General features: G+C 42.3%; 1 protein-coding gene across 4 annotated transcripts in view; it reads right to left on the bottom strand.

The window, feature by feature from the left end:
* The window catches only part of otud7a (OTU deubiquitinase 7A), a 153,892-nt gene that overhangs the window by 26,889 nt on the left and 105,578 nt on the right, over positions 1-21,425 (bottom strand). For all 4 annotated transcript variants that reach the window (XM_060853599.1, XM_060853598.1, XM_060853600.1 and 1 more), the window contains 2 exons: positions 20,369-20,481; positions 5,172-5,299 (listed from right to left, as the gene is read on the bottom strand). In XM_060853599.1, the coding sequence (XP_060709582.1) occupies positions 5,172-5,299; positions 20,369-20,481 (241 nt within the window). The remainder of the gene's footprint in view (positions 1-5,171; positions 5,300-20,368; positions 20,482-21,425) is intronic.

Below are 21,425 nucleotides of genomic sequence, written 5' to 3'. Positions count from 1 at the left end.
AGATGAGATGTTCTTCCTCGAGGACTTACATGCCCTTGGCAGACTGAGAAGGGGAATTGAAGTGGTCGGCTGCAGGGCAGTGGGTTGCTTGGTCCGTGTGTCCCAACGATGTTCCCTGAAACATTCCACAAGTTGGTGCCCTATCTCCCCAATATGGAAACCATCAAGAGTAACAAACGCAGGAAAATCTCTGCGGATGTGGAAGGATCCTTTGTGGCTTTGGATGGAGGTGAAGAGGACTAAAGGTTGGACTGAAGGGTCTGTTTCTGTGCTGTATGACTCTAAGTGCTTAACCTTTATCTCATAGAGTCAGAGAAACATACAGCATGGAAACAGACCCTTCGGTCCAACCCGTCCCTGCCAACCAGATATCCCAACCAAGCTAGTCCCACCTGCCAGCACCTGGCCCACATCCCTCCAAACCCTTCCTATTCATATACCCATCCAAATGCCTCTTAAATGTTGCAATTGTACCAGCATCCACTACTTTCTCTGGCAGCTTATTCCATACACGTACTACCCTCTGCGTCAAACAGTTGCCCTTTAGGTCTCTTTTATATTTTACCCCTCTCACCCTAAACCTATGCCCTCTAGTTTCGGACTCCCCGACCGCAGGGAAAAGACTTCGCCTATTTATCCTATCGATGCCCCTCAATTTTGTAAACCTCTATAAGGTCACCCCTCAGCCTCCAACGCTCCAGGGAAAACTGACCCAGCCTCTCCCTGTAGCTCAAATCCTCCAAACCTGGCAACATCCTTGTGAAGCTTTTCTGAACCCTTTCAAGTTTCACAACAACTTTCCGATAGGAAGGAGGCCAGAAATGCACGCAATATTCCAACAGTGGCCTAACCAATGTCCTGTACAGTCGCAACTCCTGTACTCAATACTCTGACCAATAAAGAAAAGCATACCAAACGCCTTCTTCACTATCCTATCTACCTCCTTTCAAGGAGCTATGAACCTGCACTCCAAGGTCTTTTTGTTCAGCAACACTCCCTAGGACCTTACCGTTAAGTGTATAAGTCCTGCTACAATTTGCTTTCCTAAAATGCAGAACCTCGCATTTGTCTGAATTAAACTCCATCTGCCACTTCTCAGCCCACTGGCCCATCTGGTCCAGATCCTGTTGTAATCTGAGGTAATCCTCTTCGCTGTCCAGTACACCTCCAATTTGGTGTCATCTGCAAGCTTACTAACTGTACCTCTTATGCTCGTATACTGAGACTTCGATGTTGTGGCCATTTCGGAGACATGGATAGAGCAGGGACAGGAATGGTTGTTGCAGGTTCCAGGATTTAGAAGTTTCAGTAAGAACACAGAAGATAGTAGAAGGGGTGGGGTGGCATTGTTGGTCAAGGACAACATTACAGTTGCAGAAAGGATGTTTGGGGACTCGTCAATTGAGGCAGTATGGACTGAGGTTACAAACAGGAGGAGAGGTCACCCTGTTGGGAGTTTTCTATAGGCCTCTGAACAGTTCCAGAGATGTAGAAGAACGGATAGCAAAGACGATTTTTGATAGGAGTGAGAGAGACAGGGTAATTGTCATGGGGAGTTCAACTTTCCAAATATTGACTGGGAACACTATACTACGAGTACTATAGATGGGTCAGATTTTGACCAGTGTGTGCAGGAGGGCTTCCTGACACCGTGTGTAGACAGGCCAATTAGGGGCGAAGCCACATGAGATTTGATACTGGATAATGAGCCCGGGCAGGTGTTAAACTTGGAAGTAGGTGAGCACTTTCGTGATAGCGATCACAATTCTGTTATGGTTAGTTTAGTGAAAGAAAGGGATAGGCGTATACCACAGGACAAGAGTTACAGCTGGGGGAAAAGGCAATTACGATGCGATTAGGCAAGAATTAGAAAGCATAGGATGGGGAAGGAAACTGCAGGGGATGGGCACATTAGAAATGTGGAGCTTATTCAAGGAAAAGCTCCTGTGTCTCCTAGGTAAGTATGTACCTGCCAGGCAGGGAGGAAGCTGTAGAGCGAGGGAGCAATGGTTTATGAAGGAAGTGGAATCTCTGGTCAAGAGGAAGAAGGTGGCTTATGTTAGGATGTGATGTGAAGGCTCAGTTGGGGCGCTTGAGGGTTACAAGGTGGCCAGGAAAGACCTAAAGAGAGCTCAGAAGAACCAAGAGGAGACATGAGAAGTTGTTGGCGGATAGGATCAGGGTAAACCCTAAGGCTTTCTATAGGTATTTAAGGAATAAAAGAATGACAAAAGAAAGATTAGGGCCAATCAAGGATAGTAGTGGGAAGTTGTGTGTGGAGTCAGAGATGATAAGGGAAGCACTAAATGAATATTTTTCGGCAATATTCACTTTAGTAAACGACAATGGTGTCGAGGAGAATACTGAGATACAGGCTACTAGACTAGGTGGGATTGAGGTTCACAAGAAAGAGGTATTAGAAATCCTGCAGTGTGAGAAAATAGGTAAGTCCCCTGGGCCGGATGGGATTTATCCTAGGATCCTCTGGGAAGCCAGGGAGGAGATTGCCAAGCCTTTGGCATTGATCTTTAAATCATCATTGTCTACAGGAATGGTGCCAGAAGACTAGAGGACAGCAAATGTGGTTCCCCTGTTTAAGAAGGGGAGTAGAGACAACCCAAGTCATTATAAACCAGTGAGCCTCACTTCAGTTATTGGTAAAGTGTTGGAAAAGGTTATAAGAGATAGGATTTATAATCATCTAGAAAAGAATAATTTGATTAGTGATAGTCAGCACGGTTTTGTGAAGGGTAGGTCATGCCTCACAAACCTTATTGAGTTCTTTGAGAAGGTGACCAAACAGGTAGATGAGAATAAACTGGTTGATGTGGTGTATATGGATTTCAGCAAGGTGCTCGATAAAGGTTCCCCACAGTAGGCTATTGTACAAAATGTGGAAAAATGGGATTGTGGGAGATAAAGCAATTTGGATCAGTAATTGGCTTGCTGAAAGAAGAGAGAGGGTGGCGGTTGATGGGAAAATGTTCATCCTGGAGTCCAGTTACCAGTGGTGTACCGCAAGGGTCAGTGTTGGGTCCACTGCCGTTCGTCATTTTTATGAACGACCTGGATGAGGGCGTAGAAGGGTGGGTTAGTAAATTTGCAGACGACACTAAGGTTGGTGGAGTTGTCGATAGTGACGAAAGATGTTGTAGGTTACAGAGAGACATAGATAAACTGCAGAGCTGGGCTGAGAGGTGGCAAATGGAGTTTAATGCGGACGAGTGTGAGGTGATTCACTTTGGTCAGAGTAACCGAAAAAGTACTGGGCTAATGGTAAGATTCTTGGTAGTGTAGATGAGCAGAGAGATCTCGGTGTCCAGGTACACAGATCCTTGAAAGTTGCCACCCAGGTTGACAGAGTTGTTAAGAAAGCATACGGTGTTTTAGCTTTTATTAATAGAGAGATTGAGTTCCGGAACCATGAGGTTATGCTACAGCTGTACAAAACTCTGGGGCAGCCACACTTGGAGTATTATGTACAGTTCTGGTCACCGCATTATAAGAAGGATGTGGAAGCTTTGGAAAAGGTGCAGAGGAGATTTACTAGGATGTTGCCTGGTATGGAGGGAAGGTCTTACGAAGAAAGGCTGAGGGACTTGAGGCTGTTTCCGTTAGAGAGAAGAAGGTTGAGGGGTGACTTAATAGAGATATACGAGATAATCAGAGGGTTAGATAGGGTGGACAGGGAGAGCCTTTTTCCAAGTATGGTGATGGCGAGCACGAGGGAGCATAGCTTTAAATTGAGGGGTGATAGATTTAGGACAGGTGTCAGAGGTAGTTCCTTTACTCAGAGTAGTAAGGGTATGGAATACTTTGCCTGCAACGGTAGTAGATTCACCAACTTTAAGTACATTTAAGTCGTCATTGGACAAGCACATGAATGTACATGGAATAGTGTAGGTTAGATGGGCTTCAGATTGGTATGACAGGTCGGCACAACATCGAGGGCCTGTACTGTTGTGGTTCTGTTCGCCGAGCTGGGAATTTGTGTTGCACACATTTCGTCCCCTCTCTAGGTGACATCCTCAGTGCTTGGGAGCCTCCTGTGAAGCGCTTCTGTGATCTTTCCTTCGTCATTTATAGTGACTTGTATCTGCCGCTTCCGGTTGTCAGTTCCAGCTGTCCACTGCAGTGGTCAGTATATTGGGTCCAGGTCGATGTGCTTATTGATTGAATCTGTGGATGAATGCCATGCCTCTAGGAATTCCCTGGCTGTTCTCTGTTTGGCTTGTCCTATAATCGTAGTGTTGTCCCAGTCGAATTCATGTTGCTTGTCATCTGCGTGTGTGGCTACTTAGGATAGCTGGTCGTGTCGTTTCGTGGCTAGTTGGTGTTCATGGATGCGGATCGTTAGCTGTCTTCCTGTTTGTTCTATGTAGTGTTTTGTGCAGTCCTTGCATGGGATTTTGTACACTATATTGGTTTTGCTCATGCTGGGTATTGGGTCCTTCGTTCTGGTGAGTTGTTGTCTGAGAGTGGCTGTTGGTTTCTATGCTGTTATGAGTCCTAGTGATCGCAATAGTCTGGCTGTCAGTTCGGAAATGCTCCATGAACACCAACTAGCCATGAAACAACACGACCAGCTATCCTAAGTAGCCACACACGCAGATGACAAGTAACATGAATTCAACTGGGACAACACTACTATTATAGGACAAGCCAAACAGAGAACAGCCAAGGAATTCCTAGAGGCATGGCACTCATCCACAGATTCAATCAATAAGCACATCGACCTGGACTCAATATACTGACCACTGCAGCGGATAGCTGGAACTGACAACTGGAAGTGGCCAATTCAAACCACTACAAATGCCGGATGAAAGATCACAGAAGCGCTTCACAGGAGGCTCCCAAGCACTGAGGATGTCACCTAGACAGGGGATGAAATGTCTGTAACACAAATTCCCAGCTCAGCGAACAGAACCACAACAACGAGCACCCGAGCTACCAATCTTCTCAGAAAATTTGAGGGCCTGCACTGTACTGTAATGTTTTACGTTCTATGTAAATTTATCTGGTGCGTTACCATGCGTCATTGCTAAAGTTCCATAAGAATGCACATGACAGGTCACTCTAACTAATTTCATTATGTTGTTTCACCTAGTGGAATACTGAAACATTGAAAAATTTACCGTGAAAGATTAAAACAAAAGAAAAGGCAGACTAACCTTCACCTCCTGAATCCCTTAGCATTGTATCTGCGACAACAACAATTGGTCTTCGTAATACATGAGCCAAAACAAAGACATGGAACTCCTCTAAACTTTCATAAACAGGATCCTCTGAATTATCCACACTGTGAATAAAAAGATTACCCAATGGTATTATACAAATTCTTCACAGTATCTTACAAATTCACAAGGTAAACCTTTCCTTTAAATCAAACTTTATCGTTCTTGTTTTAGTCAAGATGAAGGATACATGGAAGAAGATTTTTAATTGCAGTATTCAATGTCAGCATCAAGCAGTCCCAAATCAGGGAAAGCAAGGTGAGGTGCAAACTAAATTTTTTTCTCTTAGGTCCTGAAGTGTCTCCGTATTAGTCTCATGTCTTTTTATTCTAATTCCAGACCAACAACAGGTATCCTTGTTAATTTGGAGTTATATCAGGGACAGTTTTGTGCCACGAGTCCACATCTTGATGGAACTGGGCTCAGATTGTTTAAAAACATTTCACATAGGACTCTCACAGCTAGAACAGCGATGACTTTTCATTTAAACAATTTGGACCGACATCTAATCCATTGAACCCCCAACCAAATTCTCAAACATTTATTCTTTATGATTTATGGGTGCTAACATTTTCCTGTAAGCACTCTACCAACAGACACTTTTCAAGTTACTAGAGTTACCTCTGAATCTAAAAATGGATACAGCTGGTAACATAAAAGTTCTAGCATGAAATATATCTAATAAAAGAAACCTGTACATCTCAGACTTATGAATTGCAAAATGATATATATCTTTAAGTGAAGGTAATGCATTTGAGAATGAATCATGTTTGAAGAATTGACATAAAAGTATTTTGTCATCAGCTGAAGTGCTTTCCATCCTGACGCTTGGATACTGCATTAATGACACAATTTTATTATGAGTCTTCTGTCATTTTAGGTTTTTTTTTCTCTCAGTATTGTGCACTGTTTTGCAGGTGTTAATGCTGCAGAAAGATGAGAAAGCATGGTCCAAGATAAATTGACCAGATGAACCCAGAGTATTGGGATTGGGAAGCTTAGAAAAACCAACAGAGGGCAATGATAAAAGAAATGAGGAGGGAGAAGATTAAATAGGAGAGTAAGCTAGCCAGTAATATAAAGGAAGACTGTAAGAGTTTCTTTCGATATGTAAAGAGCAAAAGAGAGGGAAAAGTGGACACTGAGTTGCTGGAAAATGACACTGGAGTGTTAGTAGTGGGAAACAAGGAAATAACTGAGGAACTGAATAGTTACTTTGCATCAGTCTTCACAGTGGAAGACATGAGTAATATCTCAAAGATTCAAAAGAGTGCGAGAGGGCAGCGCTGATTATGGTGACCAACACCAAAGAGAATGTGCCAGAAAAACTGAACAGTCTGAAGGTGGATAAATCACCTGGATCATTTGGGCTAAGAGAGAAAGCTGAAGAGATAGTGGAGACGTTAGCAATGATCATTCTGGAATCGTGACAAACAGGAAGGGTCCCAAAGGACTGGAAAAATGCTAATCTAACACCCCTATTTACAAAGAGAGTAAGGCAAAAGATGGAAATTTACAGACCAATTAGCCTAAACTTGATCGTGGGTAAGTTCTTGGAATCCACTGTAAAGGATGAGCTTGCTGAATACTTGGAAGTATATGCGAAAATAGGACAAAGTCAGCATGGTTTCATCAGGGGGTGGTTATGCCTGACCAATATGTTAAAATTCTTCAAGGAAGTAATGAGCAGGTTAGACCAATGGAGAGCCAATGGATGTTATCTACCTGGATTTCAAGAAGATCTTTGACAAGGTGCTGCACAGGAGGCTGAGTAAGATAAAAGGCCCAAGGTGTCAGGGGCAAGGTGATGGCATGGATAGACACCTGGCTGTCTGGCAGAAAGCAGACAGTGGGGATAAAAGGGTCCTTCACAGGATGGCAGCTGGTGACAACTGGTGTTCTGCAAGGCTCAGTGTTGGGATCACAATGTTTCACTTTGTACATTAACGATCTAGATGAAGGAACTGAGGGCATTCTAGCTAAGTGTGCAGACAATACAAAGATAGTTAGAGGTGCAGGTAACATTGAAGAGGCGGGGAGGCTGCAGAAGAATTTGGAGAGGTTAGGAGAGTGGTCAAAGAAGTAGCAGATGGAGTACAACGTTGGAAAGTGAGAGGTCATGCACTTTCGTAGGAAGAATAGAGCTTGGACTATTTTCTAAATGGGGAGAAAATTCAGAATTCTGAAGTTCAAAGAGACTTGGGAGCTCTCGTCCAGGATTCTCTCAAAGTAAACTTGCAGGTTGAGTCAGTAGTTAGGAAGGCAAATGCAATGATGGCATTTATTTTGAGGGGACTTGAATATAAAAACAGGAATATACTTCTGTGGCTCTGCAAGGCTCTGGTCAGACCACATTTAGAGTATTGTGTGCAGTTTTGGGCTCCAGATCTCATGGCCCTGGAGTATGTTCAGAGGAGGTTCACAAGAATGGTCCCAGGAATGAAAAGCTTAACTTACAAGGAACGTTTGAGTACTCTGGGATTATACTCAAAGGAGTCCAGTAGGATGAGGGGGGACCTGATTGAAGCTTCCAGAATACTGAATAGCCTGGACAGAGTGGATGCTGTGAAGATTTTCCATTGGTAGGAGAGATGAGGACCTGAGGGCACAGTCTTAGAGTAAAGGGAAGACCTTTTAGAGTAGAGGTGAGGAGAAACCTCTTCAGCCAGAAAGTGGTGAATCTATGGAATTCATTGCCACAGAAGGCAGTAGAGGCCAGGTCACTGAGTATATTTAAGACTGAGATAGGTAGGTTTTTAATTATCATAAGGATTGATGGTTATGAGGAGAAAGTGGGAGAGTAAGGTTGAGAAACTGATCAGCCATAATTGAATGGTGGACCAGACTCTGTGGGCTGAATGGTCTAATTATTGCTTCTATGTCTTATGATCTTATTTTCAACTCCTTTCCCAAGGGTGCAACCTGAACTCCACTCTCATACCTTCACCATGATTGTTTATGGTCAATTTGAAATGAACTGTTCAAAGTTTGAGAAGTAAACCAACATTGCACTATCCCGAGCTCATGATCCTTATATGAAAGTAACAGCAGAATGTATTCTGTTGCTCATTAATATCAGGAGGGAAACATTTTCGCAAGTGCTCCAGTGATTTTTACTCCTCCAAATACATGCTGAAAGTAGGTTTCCTCCTCCAAAAGCAGCAGCATTCAGATAATAACAGGATGAAGAGCCTCTTCAGCAGTTTACATTCTTATTTTACAGAATAGTACTACAAAATTAAATTAGATTATGTGCATAATTTCTACTCATGGCATATTCTGTGCATTGTCATAGGCTACCTTTAATTCGTCTGCTTACTAAGAAATCTCTCAATGAAATACTGAAATAATTACCTAAACTTCATGCATGAACCAACCAAAATAAGACCCCTCAAGTAAGCAAGCTAAACCTTTCAACTCAGAGGGAGAACTAGCTATTTGGATACTGGCTCAAAAGGTAGAAGACAGAGTGGTAATGGAGGGTTGCTTGTCAGACTGGAGGCCTGTGACCAGTGGTGTGCCACAAGGATCGGTGCTGGGCCCTCTGCTTTTCGCCATTTATATAAATGATCTGGATGTGAACATAGGAGGATTTGGTTATTAAGTTTGCAGATGACACCAAAATTGGAAGTATAACGGACAGCGAAGGTTAACTCAGAGGAGAAAGGGATCTTGTCAGATGGGGCCAACAGGCAGAGGAGTGGCAGATGGAGTTTAATTTAGAGGAATGGGGGAGGGGGTTGCATTTTGGAAAAGCAAATCAGGTCAGGACTTATACATTTAATGGTAAGGGCCTGAGGAGTGTTGCTGAACAAAGAGATCTTGGAGTACACATTCATAGTGCCTTGAAGGTGGAGTTGAAGATAGATAGGATAATGAAGTCAGCATTTGGTATGCTTTCCTTTATTGGTCAGTGCATTGAGTACAGGAGTTGGGAGGTCAAATTGCAGCTGTACAGGACATTGATTAGGCTACTTTTAGAATACTGTGGGCAATTTCGGTCTCCCTGCTATAGGAAGAATGTTGTGAAACTTGAAAGGATTCAGAAAAAGTTGCTTGGATTGGACATTTTGAATTATAGGAAAAGGTTGGATAGGTTGGGGCTATTTTCCCTGGAGGGTCGGAGGCTGAGGGCTGATCTTATACAGGTTTATAAAATCATAAGGGGCATGGATAGGATGAATAGACAAAGTCCTTTCCCTGGCATGGGGGAGTTCAAAACTGAAGGTTTAAGGTCAGAGGGTGGTGTGTGTATAGAATGAGCTTCCAGAGGAAGTGATGGAGGCTAGCACAATTACAACATTTAAAGACATCTGGAAAGGTATATGAATAGGAAGGGTTTGGAGGGATAGGGCCAAATGCTGGCAAATGGGACTAGATTTATTTAGGTATCAGGATCAGTTAGTTATTCCAAATCATCCAAGGCAATAATCAAACATTCAACAAATATTCTGGGACTTCTTTCACTAGTAGCTGGAATTCCAGGCAGTGAAGGGCTGTACATTGGTGATATCGCCATTTTCTGCTTGGATCTGCTGTCGGCGTGCAGGCTCATAAGCATCTCTGACCAGTTTGAACTGGTCTTGGCAGCCAAGTTAAATTGAGCTAACAGTGAGGCCATGTCCTTTGGGAATGAGGCTGACTGATCCTTTATACCCATCACCATTAGGATAAATTATCTAAAGGTGCTGGGCAAATAGGTTGGAGGAGCTGGGGTGTGCACCAAAATGTGGGGGCAGTGTATGGTGAAGATGAGGCAGAAACTGGGCAGCTGGAAACATTGCTCCCTCTCCATTGCGGGTAAAATCCTGGTCATCAGGTAGGAGGTATTCTTGGTAGTATAATAGGTCTGGCCTATTACCTAGGTTTGCACTGCTGTCGTCACCCAAGCCATTTTCCATTTCATCTGGAGGTCAAAGATGGACCGAATCCAAAAAGATACCATGTATAATGCTCATGAAGAGCAGGGGAAGAAGAATGTACCCAACACCACCTTCATCCTGATGGCCACTTTCATGGTGACTGCATTAAGCTGTGTGTACACCCTCAGTACGCAAGCATCAAGTGTCACTACGTACTGAGCTTCTACCAGTCCCTAGTGTCACGAAGGATGGTCCTGACCTTGTTGCCATGGAATACTCCAAGTACTTGGACCATTCCATTTCACCTGTCATTTATGGAGAAATTTGCAAAGATAAACACCTTTGACCACAAGTCCATTAGGAAGTGGTGAGCATGTACCATCCTTGAGACCCTGCAGGAAAAGGAGTGTGTGGATCCTGTCAGGTGGTTCCCTGAGAAGACCGTCAAAGTCATTTGGCACAATGCCTCATTGCCAGAATTTTCCAACAAGCAATAAGACATCACTTGGCTGGTGGTGAGAAGGTCACGACTTGTCAGATCCTGTGTGTACACCCGGACTCTCTGTGCCACCTCATGCTGCCCTCAAAGCACCTAAGTTTCTTTTTTTTGGGGGGAGTTAATGAGACTGTCACACAAGTCTTTCTGAAATGTGCCTATGCTGAGGAAGTCTGAAGAGAGGTGCAGTAGTTTTGTCAAGGTTCATCCTTGATGCAAGATTCTGTGCTCGAAACGTGGTGAAAGACACTTCATTCTGCCCAAATGTGTTGACCTTCCAATGCAAAGAGTTGACACCAATCAAATGTTGCAGACTGGCACATTCCAAGGTCTAGGACTACATGCTGTGGGACACACTAAGCTTAAGGCAGCCACCACAGTCAAAGGTCTTTCTGCCAACATAAAACGAGGGTCCGTTCAGTTATCAGACACTCTTGAGAGCCTCAAATACATGTAAAGAGTTTCTTACATAATTAAATATTGCCTTTAGTTTTGTTGTGACTATAGAGAAATTATACACAACTATCATCAATTTTGTTGTAGCTCGTCTTTGAGGGGTGTTACAAGAAACGTGACCTATGTAATCCTGGAGACATAACTACCCACTGAACGTTGGTTAAATCATGGTCAAATTTTCATAGAATGCCTACAATGTGAAAACAGGCCAATCAGCCCACATCCACACCAACTCACCCCCCCCCCCCCCCCCCCCCCCCCCCCCCCCCCCCCCCCCCCCCCCATCTTACCCCATAACCTAGCATTTCTCATAGCTAATCCACTTAACTTACACATCCATGGACATTGTGGGCAATTTAGCATGGCCGATTCACATAACCTGCACATCTTTGGACTGTGGGAGGAAACCCATGCAGATATGGGGAGTGTGTGCAAGCTCCAGACAGACAGTTGCCCAGGGGGAATCAAATCAGGGTCCCTGGTGCTGTGAGACAGTAGTGCTTACCACTGAGCTACCATGCCAACCCCCTTTCTCCAGTACATTGATGACATGACTGGCGCTGCTTTGTTGTTGCTCAAAATTGGAAAAATTCATCAATTTCGCTTCCAATTTCCATGCTATCTTCAGCTTCAGAGCCCTCTCTGACTCCTCCCTCTCCTTCCTCGACATTTGTTTCCATTTCTGGGGATAGACTGATGCCCGACACAGACTACAAGCACACCAATTTCCACAGTTACCTTGACTGTATATCATCATACCATGCTTCCTGTAAGGACTCCATCTCATTCTCCCAGATTCTCAGTGGCCACTGCATCTGTTCTGATGATGCTACTCTCCATGGGGGGGCCTTAAAAATACCCACCATTTTCCTCAGTTGAGGATTCCTCACTATGTGGTAGACATGAACCTGAGCTGTGTTCAACCCACCTGCCCTCACTCCTTCCTTTCCCTCCCACAACAACGATAGGGTTCCACTGGCCATGACTTAGCACCCCAATAGCCTTCACATCCAAAGGACTGTAAGTCGACATTTTCGTCACCTCCAAAGGGATACTATGACCAGACATATTTGCCCCTCTCCTCCTTTGTCAGCATTCTACAGGAACCGTTCCTTCTGGGACACTCTACCAGATTCCTCCTCCACTCCCAACATGTCCCTGCACTCCCACAGCACCTGCAATCACAAAAGACATATCATCTGCCTGTTTCTCCATCCAGGGCCCTAGACATAGCTTCCAAATGAAGCAGCGATTGACCTCTACTTCATTCAAACTAGCCTCCGGGTATCCACAGTTCACAATGTGGGTTTCTCTATATCGGGGAGGTAAAATACAGGCTGAGTAACTGCTTTACACAATACCTACGCTCTGTCCACAAAAATGACCCCGAGCTTCCAACTGCCTGCAACATATTATTCAGCTTTTCTTCTGTCCTGGCCTTCTATCCAAAATCTCCCTGTTTATCAACTCCTTTCATAACCGCCTCTTGGCTCTATCTCCACCTATTCACATGTTCTCTGTTGGGGCCTCAATTATTCACAATATTTGTAAACAAGGCCGTATAAAAAGTCCAAATATCCAAATTTGCTGATGCCGCAAAGTTGGGCAGCATTGTAGGCAGTGTTAACACACAGCGTAAAATTACAATATGATAATATATTAGGTGAATGGGCAAAGCTGAGACCCCCAACATTGAACCCAGTGTGACGCCACTGGTCATATCCTGCTAACAACTTACCTATTATTCCAGCCCTCTGCTTCTGGCCACTGAACTAATTTCCTACTCATGTCAGTAATTTGCCTTTTCATGTGGAACACTATCAAAAGCCGTTGCGGTTCTGTTTGCCGAGCTGGGAATTCGTGTTGCAGATGTTTCGTCCCCTGTCTAGGAGGCTCCCAAGCACTGAGGATGTCACCTAGACAGGGGACGAAACGTCTGCAACACAAATTCCCAGCTCAGTGAACAGAACCACAACAACGAGCACCCGAGTTACAAATCTTCTCACAAACTTTAATTATCAAAAGCCTTCTAGAAATCCCTGTAAACAAATCCATCGACCTATCTCTGTTCACGATCTTTGTCGCCTGTAACAGGTAGACTTTAATTGAAGCAAGTGTGAGGTTATCCATTTCGTACCAAAGGAGGATAGATCACGGTACTTCTTAAAAAACACAAAGTTAAATACTGTGGATCTCCAATAAGATTTGGGGATTAAGGTGCATAGCTCGTTAAAATGTTATGAACAGATGCAGAAATCTGTCAAGGCGGCTAATGGAATGTTGACTGGCGAATCTATGGAGCTGGAGATTAGGGGTGCAGACATTAAGCTGCAGTTATACAAAATCCTAGTTATATCCTACTTGGAGCACTGAGAGCAGATCTGGGCACCACACCTTAGGAAGGTTGTTTTAGACTTGGAGGGGGTTCAGCACAGGTTTACAAGGATGATAATCGGATTTCAGGGGTTAAGTTATGAGGAGAGATTAGGTAAATTAGGCCAGGAATTTAAAAGTTTAAAAGGCAATCTAACAGGGTATTAACAGGGAAAGACAGGGCAGATAAACTACTTCCTGGTTGAAGATTCTAGAACCAGGGGCATAGCCTAAGAATGAGGACCAGGCCGTTCAGAAGAGAAGTTTTTTTTATCAGGCAAAGGTATCAAGGGATACGAGCCCAAGGTAGGAATATGAAATTAGGCCACAGATCAGGTATGATCCTACTGAATGGTGGAGCAAAATTGAGGGCCGGAATGGCCTATTCCTGCTCCTGTGTCCTCAGATGACTGGCCTGTATTTACTGGGCTTATCTTTACACCCTTCTTTGAACAAATACGTAATATTTGGAATTCTTCAGGTCTCCAGTAAATTTAATGGGAATAGAAGATTAAAACAACTAAAACAGATCCCTCCCATGCCTAGGATCAGCCTGCTGAACTTTCTCGGGACTGGTACCAATGTCAATATATCTTAAATAAGTGGACCAAAATTGTTCACAGTATTCCAGCTGCGGTCTAATGAAAACGCCAGCACCATCAGCTTTCTCACTCAGACATCTCTAGCGATTTTATCTTCCACCTCCTGACTTACAGGTATTACTAGAATGATTTTTCAGTTTTCTATATAGAAGACTAATGTTATTTCATTTGTCACTTAGAGTCATAGAGATGTATAGCACGGAAACAGACTCTTTGGTCCAAGTCATCTATGCCGATCTGATATCCTAACCCAATCCAGTCCCACATGCCAGCACCTGGCTCATATCCTTCCACACCCTCCTTATTCATATACCCATCCAGATGTCTTTTAAATGTTGCAATTGTACTGGCCTCCATCACTTCCTCTGGCAGCTCATTCCATACACGTACCACCCTCTGTGCGAAAATGTTGCCCCTTAGGTCTGTTTTATGTCTTCCCGCCTTTGTCTATTTATCCTATCCATGCCCCTCATGATTTTACAAACCTCTTTAAGGTCAACCCTCAGCCTACAACCCTCCAGGAAAAACAGTCCCAGTCTATTCAACCTCTCCCAAAGCTCAAGTCCTCCAACCCTGGCAATATCCTTGTAAATCGTTTCTGAACCCTTTCAAGTTTCACAACATCTTTCCAATAGGAAGGAGACCAGAACCGCACACAATATTCGAACAGTGGCCTAACCAATGTCCTGTACAGTTGCAACATGACCTCCCAACTCCTGTACTCAATACTCTGAACTATGAAGGAAAGCATACCAAACGCCTTCTTCACTATCCTATCCACCTGCGACTCCACTTTCAAGGAGCTTAACTTTCTTATTATTCAATAATAATTCCCCATTTTCCCTTTCTAGAGGCGCAACAGTCACTTTATTTCCTTTGCAAATGTAGAAATTTGCCAGTTACAGGACCCCGATTACAATTCTTTGCTTTCCTACTTCATCTATTAGTACCAATGAGCAGCCCAGCCTTAAAGAGACTGTTGGAAGGTGCTCAAAAAAACCCCCTAAACTTCTGCTAGGTCTATTAACACCTGCCTGCTTATTGGCCAGAAATGTCCCCTCCAATCATATACCCATCAGTGGGCTTAGCTTGACACCTGACCAAATTCCTGCCCTCCTATTACCTGTGGCTAGCAATACAGCCTCTACTTGGCTTCGATGACTTGCAAGATGTTCATGCCAGCAGTCAGGTGAAAAGGTAAAATTGCTCCCATTTAACTTTTAACAAGAATTTAACATTAATACATAAACAACACATATGTTAACCATGATTCAGAGGACTTAATGTTGCCTCAAAATATTTGGATTCAAGTCCCCAATCAAAAGGCTTAAGCCCACAGGCTAAAACTCCAATGCTGCACTTTTAGACATGCCACCTTTCAGATGAAATATTAAATAAGACACTGTTATCTTTAATTAGACATAAAAGATCCTATGGCAGTATTAGAAGTTCTCATGTGCTGCTACAATGTCATCAATAAAAATGTGAGTTTTTTGCACAGAGCTTTGATGTTGTGCTTACTTATATTACCACTGTTATTATACTTCAAAAGGATTTCATTTCTCATGATGTGGTTTAGAATGTCCGAAAGTTATGAGAAGTGCAAGATAAATGCAAGTTTGCTTTTCTTTCAAAACTTAACATGGGGAAACTAAAAGTAACTCAATTTTACTCTTAACACCAGTATAAGTACTGGACCTTTTGATCATACTGAGCTCAGGATAGGATTAACCTAGGTTTATGATTCAATGCGTATTTTCTATGAAATAAACCATTTACTAGTTTTTGAATTGAAATAGATTCTTTTCATAAAACTAAATAGTCACTTGACAGGTTGGAATCAATAGAAATACCAAAAACAGAACATATGTATGCCATTCTCTTCAACATTTTAGAAAATATCATACTGCACCGAAAAACAGAAGCAGGAGCCCCCATATGCTACTTCCAAACTGTGCTGCTGATTTAACTGGTCTCAGCTATGGCCACAGGAAAGGACACAGATGATAGAAGGGAATTAGTGAGATCTCCCTCACCTTGGAAATTACATTTGTCCAAAATATCTAGTAAGGATAAAACAGGTTTAGCCTTTTATGGTCAAATATCCTGAATTTTAAAATGGGCATTACGGAAGGTACTGGAGGATGGCTGGCACCTGTGGAACTATTGGCCAAGGTGAGTCAGCATCTTTGACGGGCAGAAATAGAGAAGGAAAGAAAACAGAAACAATTGAGCGAAGAAAACAGAACACAATGGGTAATTAACTGGATCTCTAACTAACAATGCTGTGTGTGTATATACATAAAATCTGCTTTTGCAAATAAAAAATACTGATAATCATATCTTGAAGCCCCAAAAATTCACTTGAGACAGTTAAGTGTAGAACTAAACATGATGTGTATTGCAACAGAGTAAGACTATAGTGAAACAAAAATGGATGATGCAAAGACACCTACTCTAAACTATACTATGGTGAGCCACTATTGTCCACACCACGTTACAATATAATGAAGCTCAGAATGCACTAACCACAGCTAACAAAGCATACCTTTTCTTTTTCTGGTTTATTTTGCATCTATTTCGATATACTGATCTGCTTTACCAGTAAACAATCAGAAGGGAACAAACACTTTCCCTAGTTGAATAGCCTGATCCTCACTATCTCAGCGTATACATGAAAAAGATAATTCAGGGAAAGTACAGAGGAAGACTGATCCCTGTGCAATTATAACCCAGCAGGAATCAGTGAGGAAATAAATAAATAATGCTTGCATCCATAGCAATCTAGTCTGAATGCAACATGATGGATAATTACTCAATTCCAGTTTACGGTTCTAATCTATTGCTTGATGTTATTGGTGACTATTAGCTTTTCAACAGCTGGTTAATATAAGACATCCAGTTGGACTGTCAGGACTATGCAAACATAATGATGCCGCATTGTATTCTAACATCTCAATCTAGCAAACAATGTGGGAAAAGATTTATTACTACAACTACAATAGATCAATGGAGGTAAAATACTGAGAAAAGGGGAGCATCTTTGGGCGGCACGGTGGCATAGTGGTTAGCACTGCTGCCTCACAGCACCAGAGACCCAGGTTCAATTCCCGACTCAGGTGACTGACTGTGTGGAGTTTGCACATTCTCCCCGTGTATGCATGGGTTTCCTCCGGGTACTCCAGTTTCCTCCCACAGTCCAAAGATGTGCAGGTCAGGTGAATTGGCCATGCTAAATTGCCCACAGTGTTAGATAAGAGGTAAATATAGGGGAATGGGTGGGTTGCGCTTCGGCGGGTCAGTGTGGACTGGTTGGGCCGAAGGGCCTGTTTCCACACTGTAAGTAATCTAATCTAATCAAACTGTCCAATTAAATGTAGCTGCAGTGTTCCTTAAAGCTTACTTTGGCTCTTTTAGAATTAATAAGAAACGTCTTACTAACCCTCAAATATCATGCAATTATATCACAACACAAAACCATTTGAAACAAACTTTTATGGTAATGTTAATTAAGTCTTGGGATAGACTGGTTGAGGAGGGAAAAGCCTTATTTGCAAATGAAAATATACCATTCAAGTTTTTCTTGGTAAATTATAACATTAATTTAATAATATATAAAGTCAGTTATCTTAGTCCAAGACAACTACAGGACTGCTTCCTCATTTGAGAGAGATGACTGATGGTGAGCTTAACCAAACGGTCACCATGCTGCAGGTAAAGAGGGAACTCGAGAGGAAGGGGCCTTTATGGTGACCTCGGCTCATACAGGAATTGAATCTGCACTGATGGCACCACTCTGCATCACAAACAAACACCCAACCAACTGAGCTGATTGGCTCTCACTGATAACTATTTAATCAGCATAATCAGTGTCCCAATATGCAATAGAATCTAAAATGTATGGGTATATACGTTCTAGTGTATGTTTCTAACAGAATGAACTTTGACAGGCATAGTGTGGAAATAGAATAAACAAGGAATTGTTCAGAAAACAACCTTTACATAGAATTAAAGATTTATTATCGACCTTTCAAGTCCTCAGGATTTCAACTTCTTGAGTCATTTAGGTATTGTTGAAATCTAGTCAGTGTTCTCATGTAGAGAAATACAGCAGCTAATTTGAACGTAACCAACACCCAAAACTAGTAACTAAATGGCCAGAAAATGTTTTTGTTATGTAGCTTTGGGAAAATTAATCAGCATTAACATTAAGGGTAACCTCTTGTATTTCTTAATAGTACCATGGGATCCTGAAGTCAATTGGTTCAAAATCCCATTTAAAAGATAGGATCACTAGTCATGGTGAGGTTATGTGCAGTCGCCGCTGCACAGTGTTTTGAAGTCATGATCTTGAGAATCAGGGAATTGTGTTCCCACTGAGCCAAGGTGACTTATTATATTAATCGTGTCAATTCATTTTCTTAAGTTTTACACACTTTCCCTCTTTTGCCCAACATTATAGTATGCTCCTCTATAAATTATTAGTGTTCAGCATTTTTTTTTACAATGTGCGTTGCTGTTAATGTACAACACATTGGAACAAGGAACAAGAGCACGCCACTTGGCCCTTTGAGCTCTCTCTGCCATTCAATAAGATTATGGCTGATCTGATTTTAACCTCAAATCTACATGCTGCATATTCCTCATAATCTTTCATCACCTTAGTCAGAAGAATTTTTCTGCTGTGCAAGATTCTGCATCAACTGTCTTTTGAATCAACCTCAGAAAAATATTTCATCTCTCATTTAAATGGGTACTCCTTTATTTTTAAGCTGTAGTTAGGTTGGCCAGGTGGACCTTATCGAGAATGAGTTTCCTCTCTGGGGCTGCTAACCTGGGCAATCAGGGAATGCTGGCTGAGATATATTAACAGAAGTCCGACTTGCTCTGAGCTAGCTAGTCAGAGTCTATATACTTACTGTGCGTGTACAAATAAAGTGGTGATGGGATACCAATCTCTGTGGAGCTATTTCAAGTTACTAACCTCAACTTTGCTGCATTAGCTGGAATGTTAAATAAAGTTAAATGAAAATGAGAAGGAGAAAATAGATGAGGCTTGGTGATGACCTAATGATTAGGTTGTCACTGGTTTTAATCTGTTTTAACATGTTTTTAACAAAACAACATTAAGAGCCAGTGCTGCAACTCAGCAGTAATGGACTGAAGTGTTACAGTAACTCTGGAAAAGCTGAAGTTTGTTTAAAACAGATATAGCAAATTAAATGTGATAATGTGGACTACTTATCAGCTGAATAAATAATAACGAAGATAGGATAAAGACTGCAAATACTCAGCTTCTCTGTTTGGAAAGAGTGAAAAATAAGCTTGTCTCAAAAATTAACTAGTTTGGGAAGGGGTTGTTCAACCGATGGCTAGAAGTTGAGATGGCGCAGACTGATCACGTGTCTAGCCAGATCTTCGGAAAAGTCCACATAAAAGGGTTCACTTGTGATTATAAGCATTGTATTGGTAAGATTGTTGTGGTATCTTCTGTAGTACCCTTTTAGGTATATTCCATTATTAGAACTGCCTGGTGTTGTTGATATCCACAGTAAACTGATGGACCGGATAAAAATGAGGATAGAAGTCGACAAAACTATGACCCTTAGCTCTAGATTCTCCCTCAAGAGGAAATATCATTTTTGACATCCACTCAGTCAAGTCCCCTCAGGATCTTAAGTGATTCAATTAAGTCACTTCTACACTTCAAAGGACATGAACCTAGACCGATTAGCCTTTTTCATTTCAGACTAAATCTTCTTTGAACTGCTTCAAAAGCACTAACATGAGTACAGTGACCAGTCGTGTACTCCAGGTGCAGTGTTATCGATGCCTTGTACAACTTAAGTACTTGAAACACACTAATTTGAGATTATAATGAATGCATGCAAATAATTTAAGTTTAAAACTATTCAATGTAAACTTTGTTCATAGTGCTATTTGCATTATGGTTTGAAAATTACTCCTTTTCACTCATCAATGTAAGTGAAGTTAATGAAATAACAAATCCCACCAATAGAGAAGCCTGGGGTCTATTATAAATATTCTAAAGGTTTTACTAAGTGACAGATTTGGTTACAAACAGGCCTAATAGCACCAAATCTCATCCTGACATTCCATTTGATGCTCCACTCTAAGTTGCAGCTTGAGCGTGTGTGTTTGGTCATTAATTTCATTCTATTTATACAATTCATCAATAATTGGTTACCATTGAACAACATAAATTAAGATCCCAAAAGAGTGATTTATAGTATGGAAATAAGCATACCGAATACAAATAACTGGAATGTTACAATTGCAGACATGGAGTATGAACAGTCAAAGTCACCAAAGTAACCAACTTACCCACCACTGCTGCCTGTATTCTTACTGTAATGTGTGCGAGGCTCACTGGAAGCAAGCTTAAGGAGCTCATTCCACTCACGCTCCCACTCCTCTTCAGTGTAAACCAAACCAGACTAGTTCGCCAAGTGAGAAATAGACAAATCACTTAAATATGAAGCCACATTTTAAATGTGCTTACATAACTGAATAAACAAACTATTAAGAAAACAAGGATTTAATAGCAATGTCACATCCTGTCCTGACATGTGTACTCTGAATTCACCCAAATTGCATAAGAGTCAATTTAGAAGCATGACAAGCAATAAGCATAAGATTGTGCCTGTATAGCACATGCAGTTGCTTAAAAAGATACTGTCTTTTACTTTATTGAAGACAGACTTCGCTCCGTGTTGGGAAAATCTGTAAAAGGCCTTGAATTTTATTACTATCCTGTACAATTAAACAACCAGATCAGCCAGAAGCAGAATTGCACCTGCCCCATTCCAAGAAAGCGTACAAAGACACAACCTTTGCGGCATAAGGTCTCTTCCTGAACCTCTCCATCTCCATTTCCATTTCCATCAACTGACTCAACACGGACATCTACTTCAAACCCACTGACTCCCCCAGCTACCTGGACTACACTTCCTCCGACCGAACCTCCTGTAAAGAAACGCTATCCCTTAATCCCAATTCCTCCGCCTCCACCGCATCTGCTCCCAGAAGGATCAATTCCACCATAGAACATCCCATAGAAGCTCCCCTTCTACATGGTCAACGATGCCCTCCAGCATATCGCCTCCACTTCCCATACCTCCACCCATGAACCCCACACCTCCAATGGCTGGTCCTCACCTTCAACCCCACCAACTCCACCATTTCCACCATCAACAAGCAGACTCCACCACCAGAGATATATTTCCCTCCCCACTCCTATCTGCATTCTGCAGAGTAATTTCTACTGTGATTCCCTTGTGAGGTTCATGCCCCCACCAACCCACCCTCCACTCCAGGCACTTTCTCTTGTCACCGCAAGAGGTGTAAAACCTGTGACCACACCTTCCCCCTCACCTCCACC

This window comes from Hemiscyllium ocellatum, chromosome 42 (genome assembly GCF_020745735.1).
Source record: "Hemiscyllium ocellatum isolate sHemOce1 chromosome 42, sHemOce1.pat.X.cur, whole genome shotgun sequence".
In the NCBI taxonomy this organism is placed as follows: Eukaryota; Metazoa; Chordata; class Chondrichthyes; order Orectolobiformes; family Hemiscylliidae; genus Hemiscyllium; species Hemiscyllium ocellatum.
This window is presented reverse-complemented; position numbering and strand designations above follow the sequence as displayed.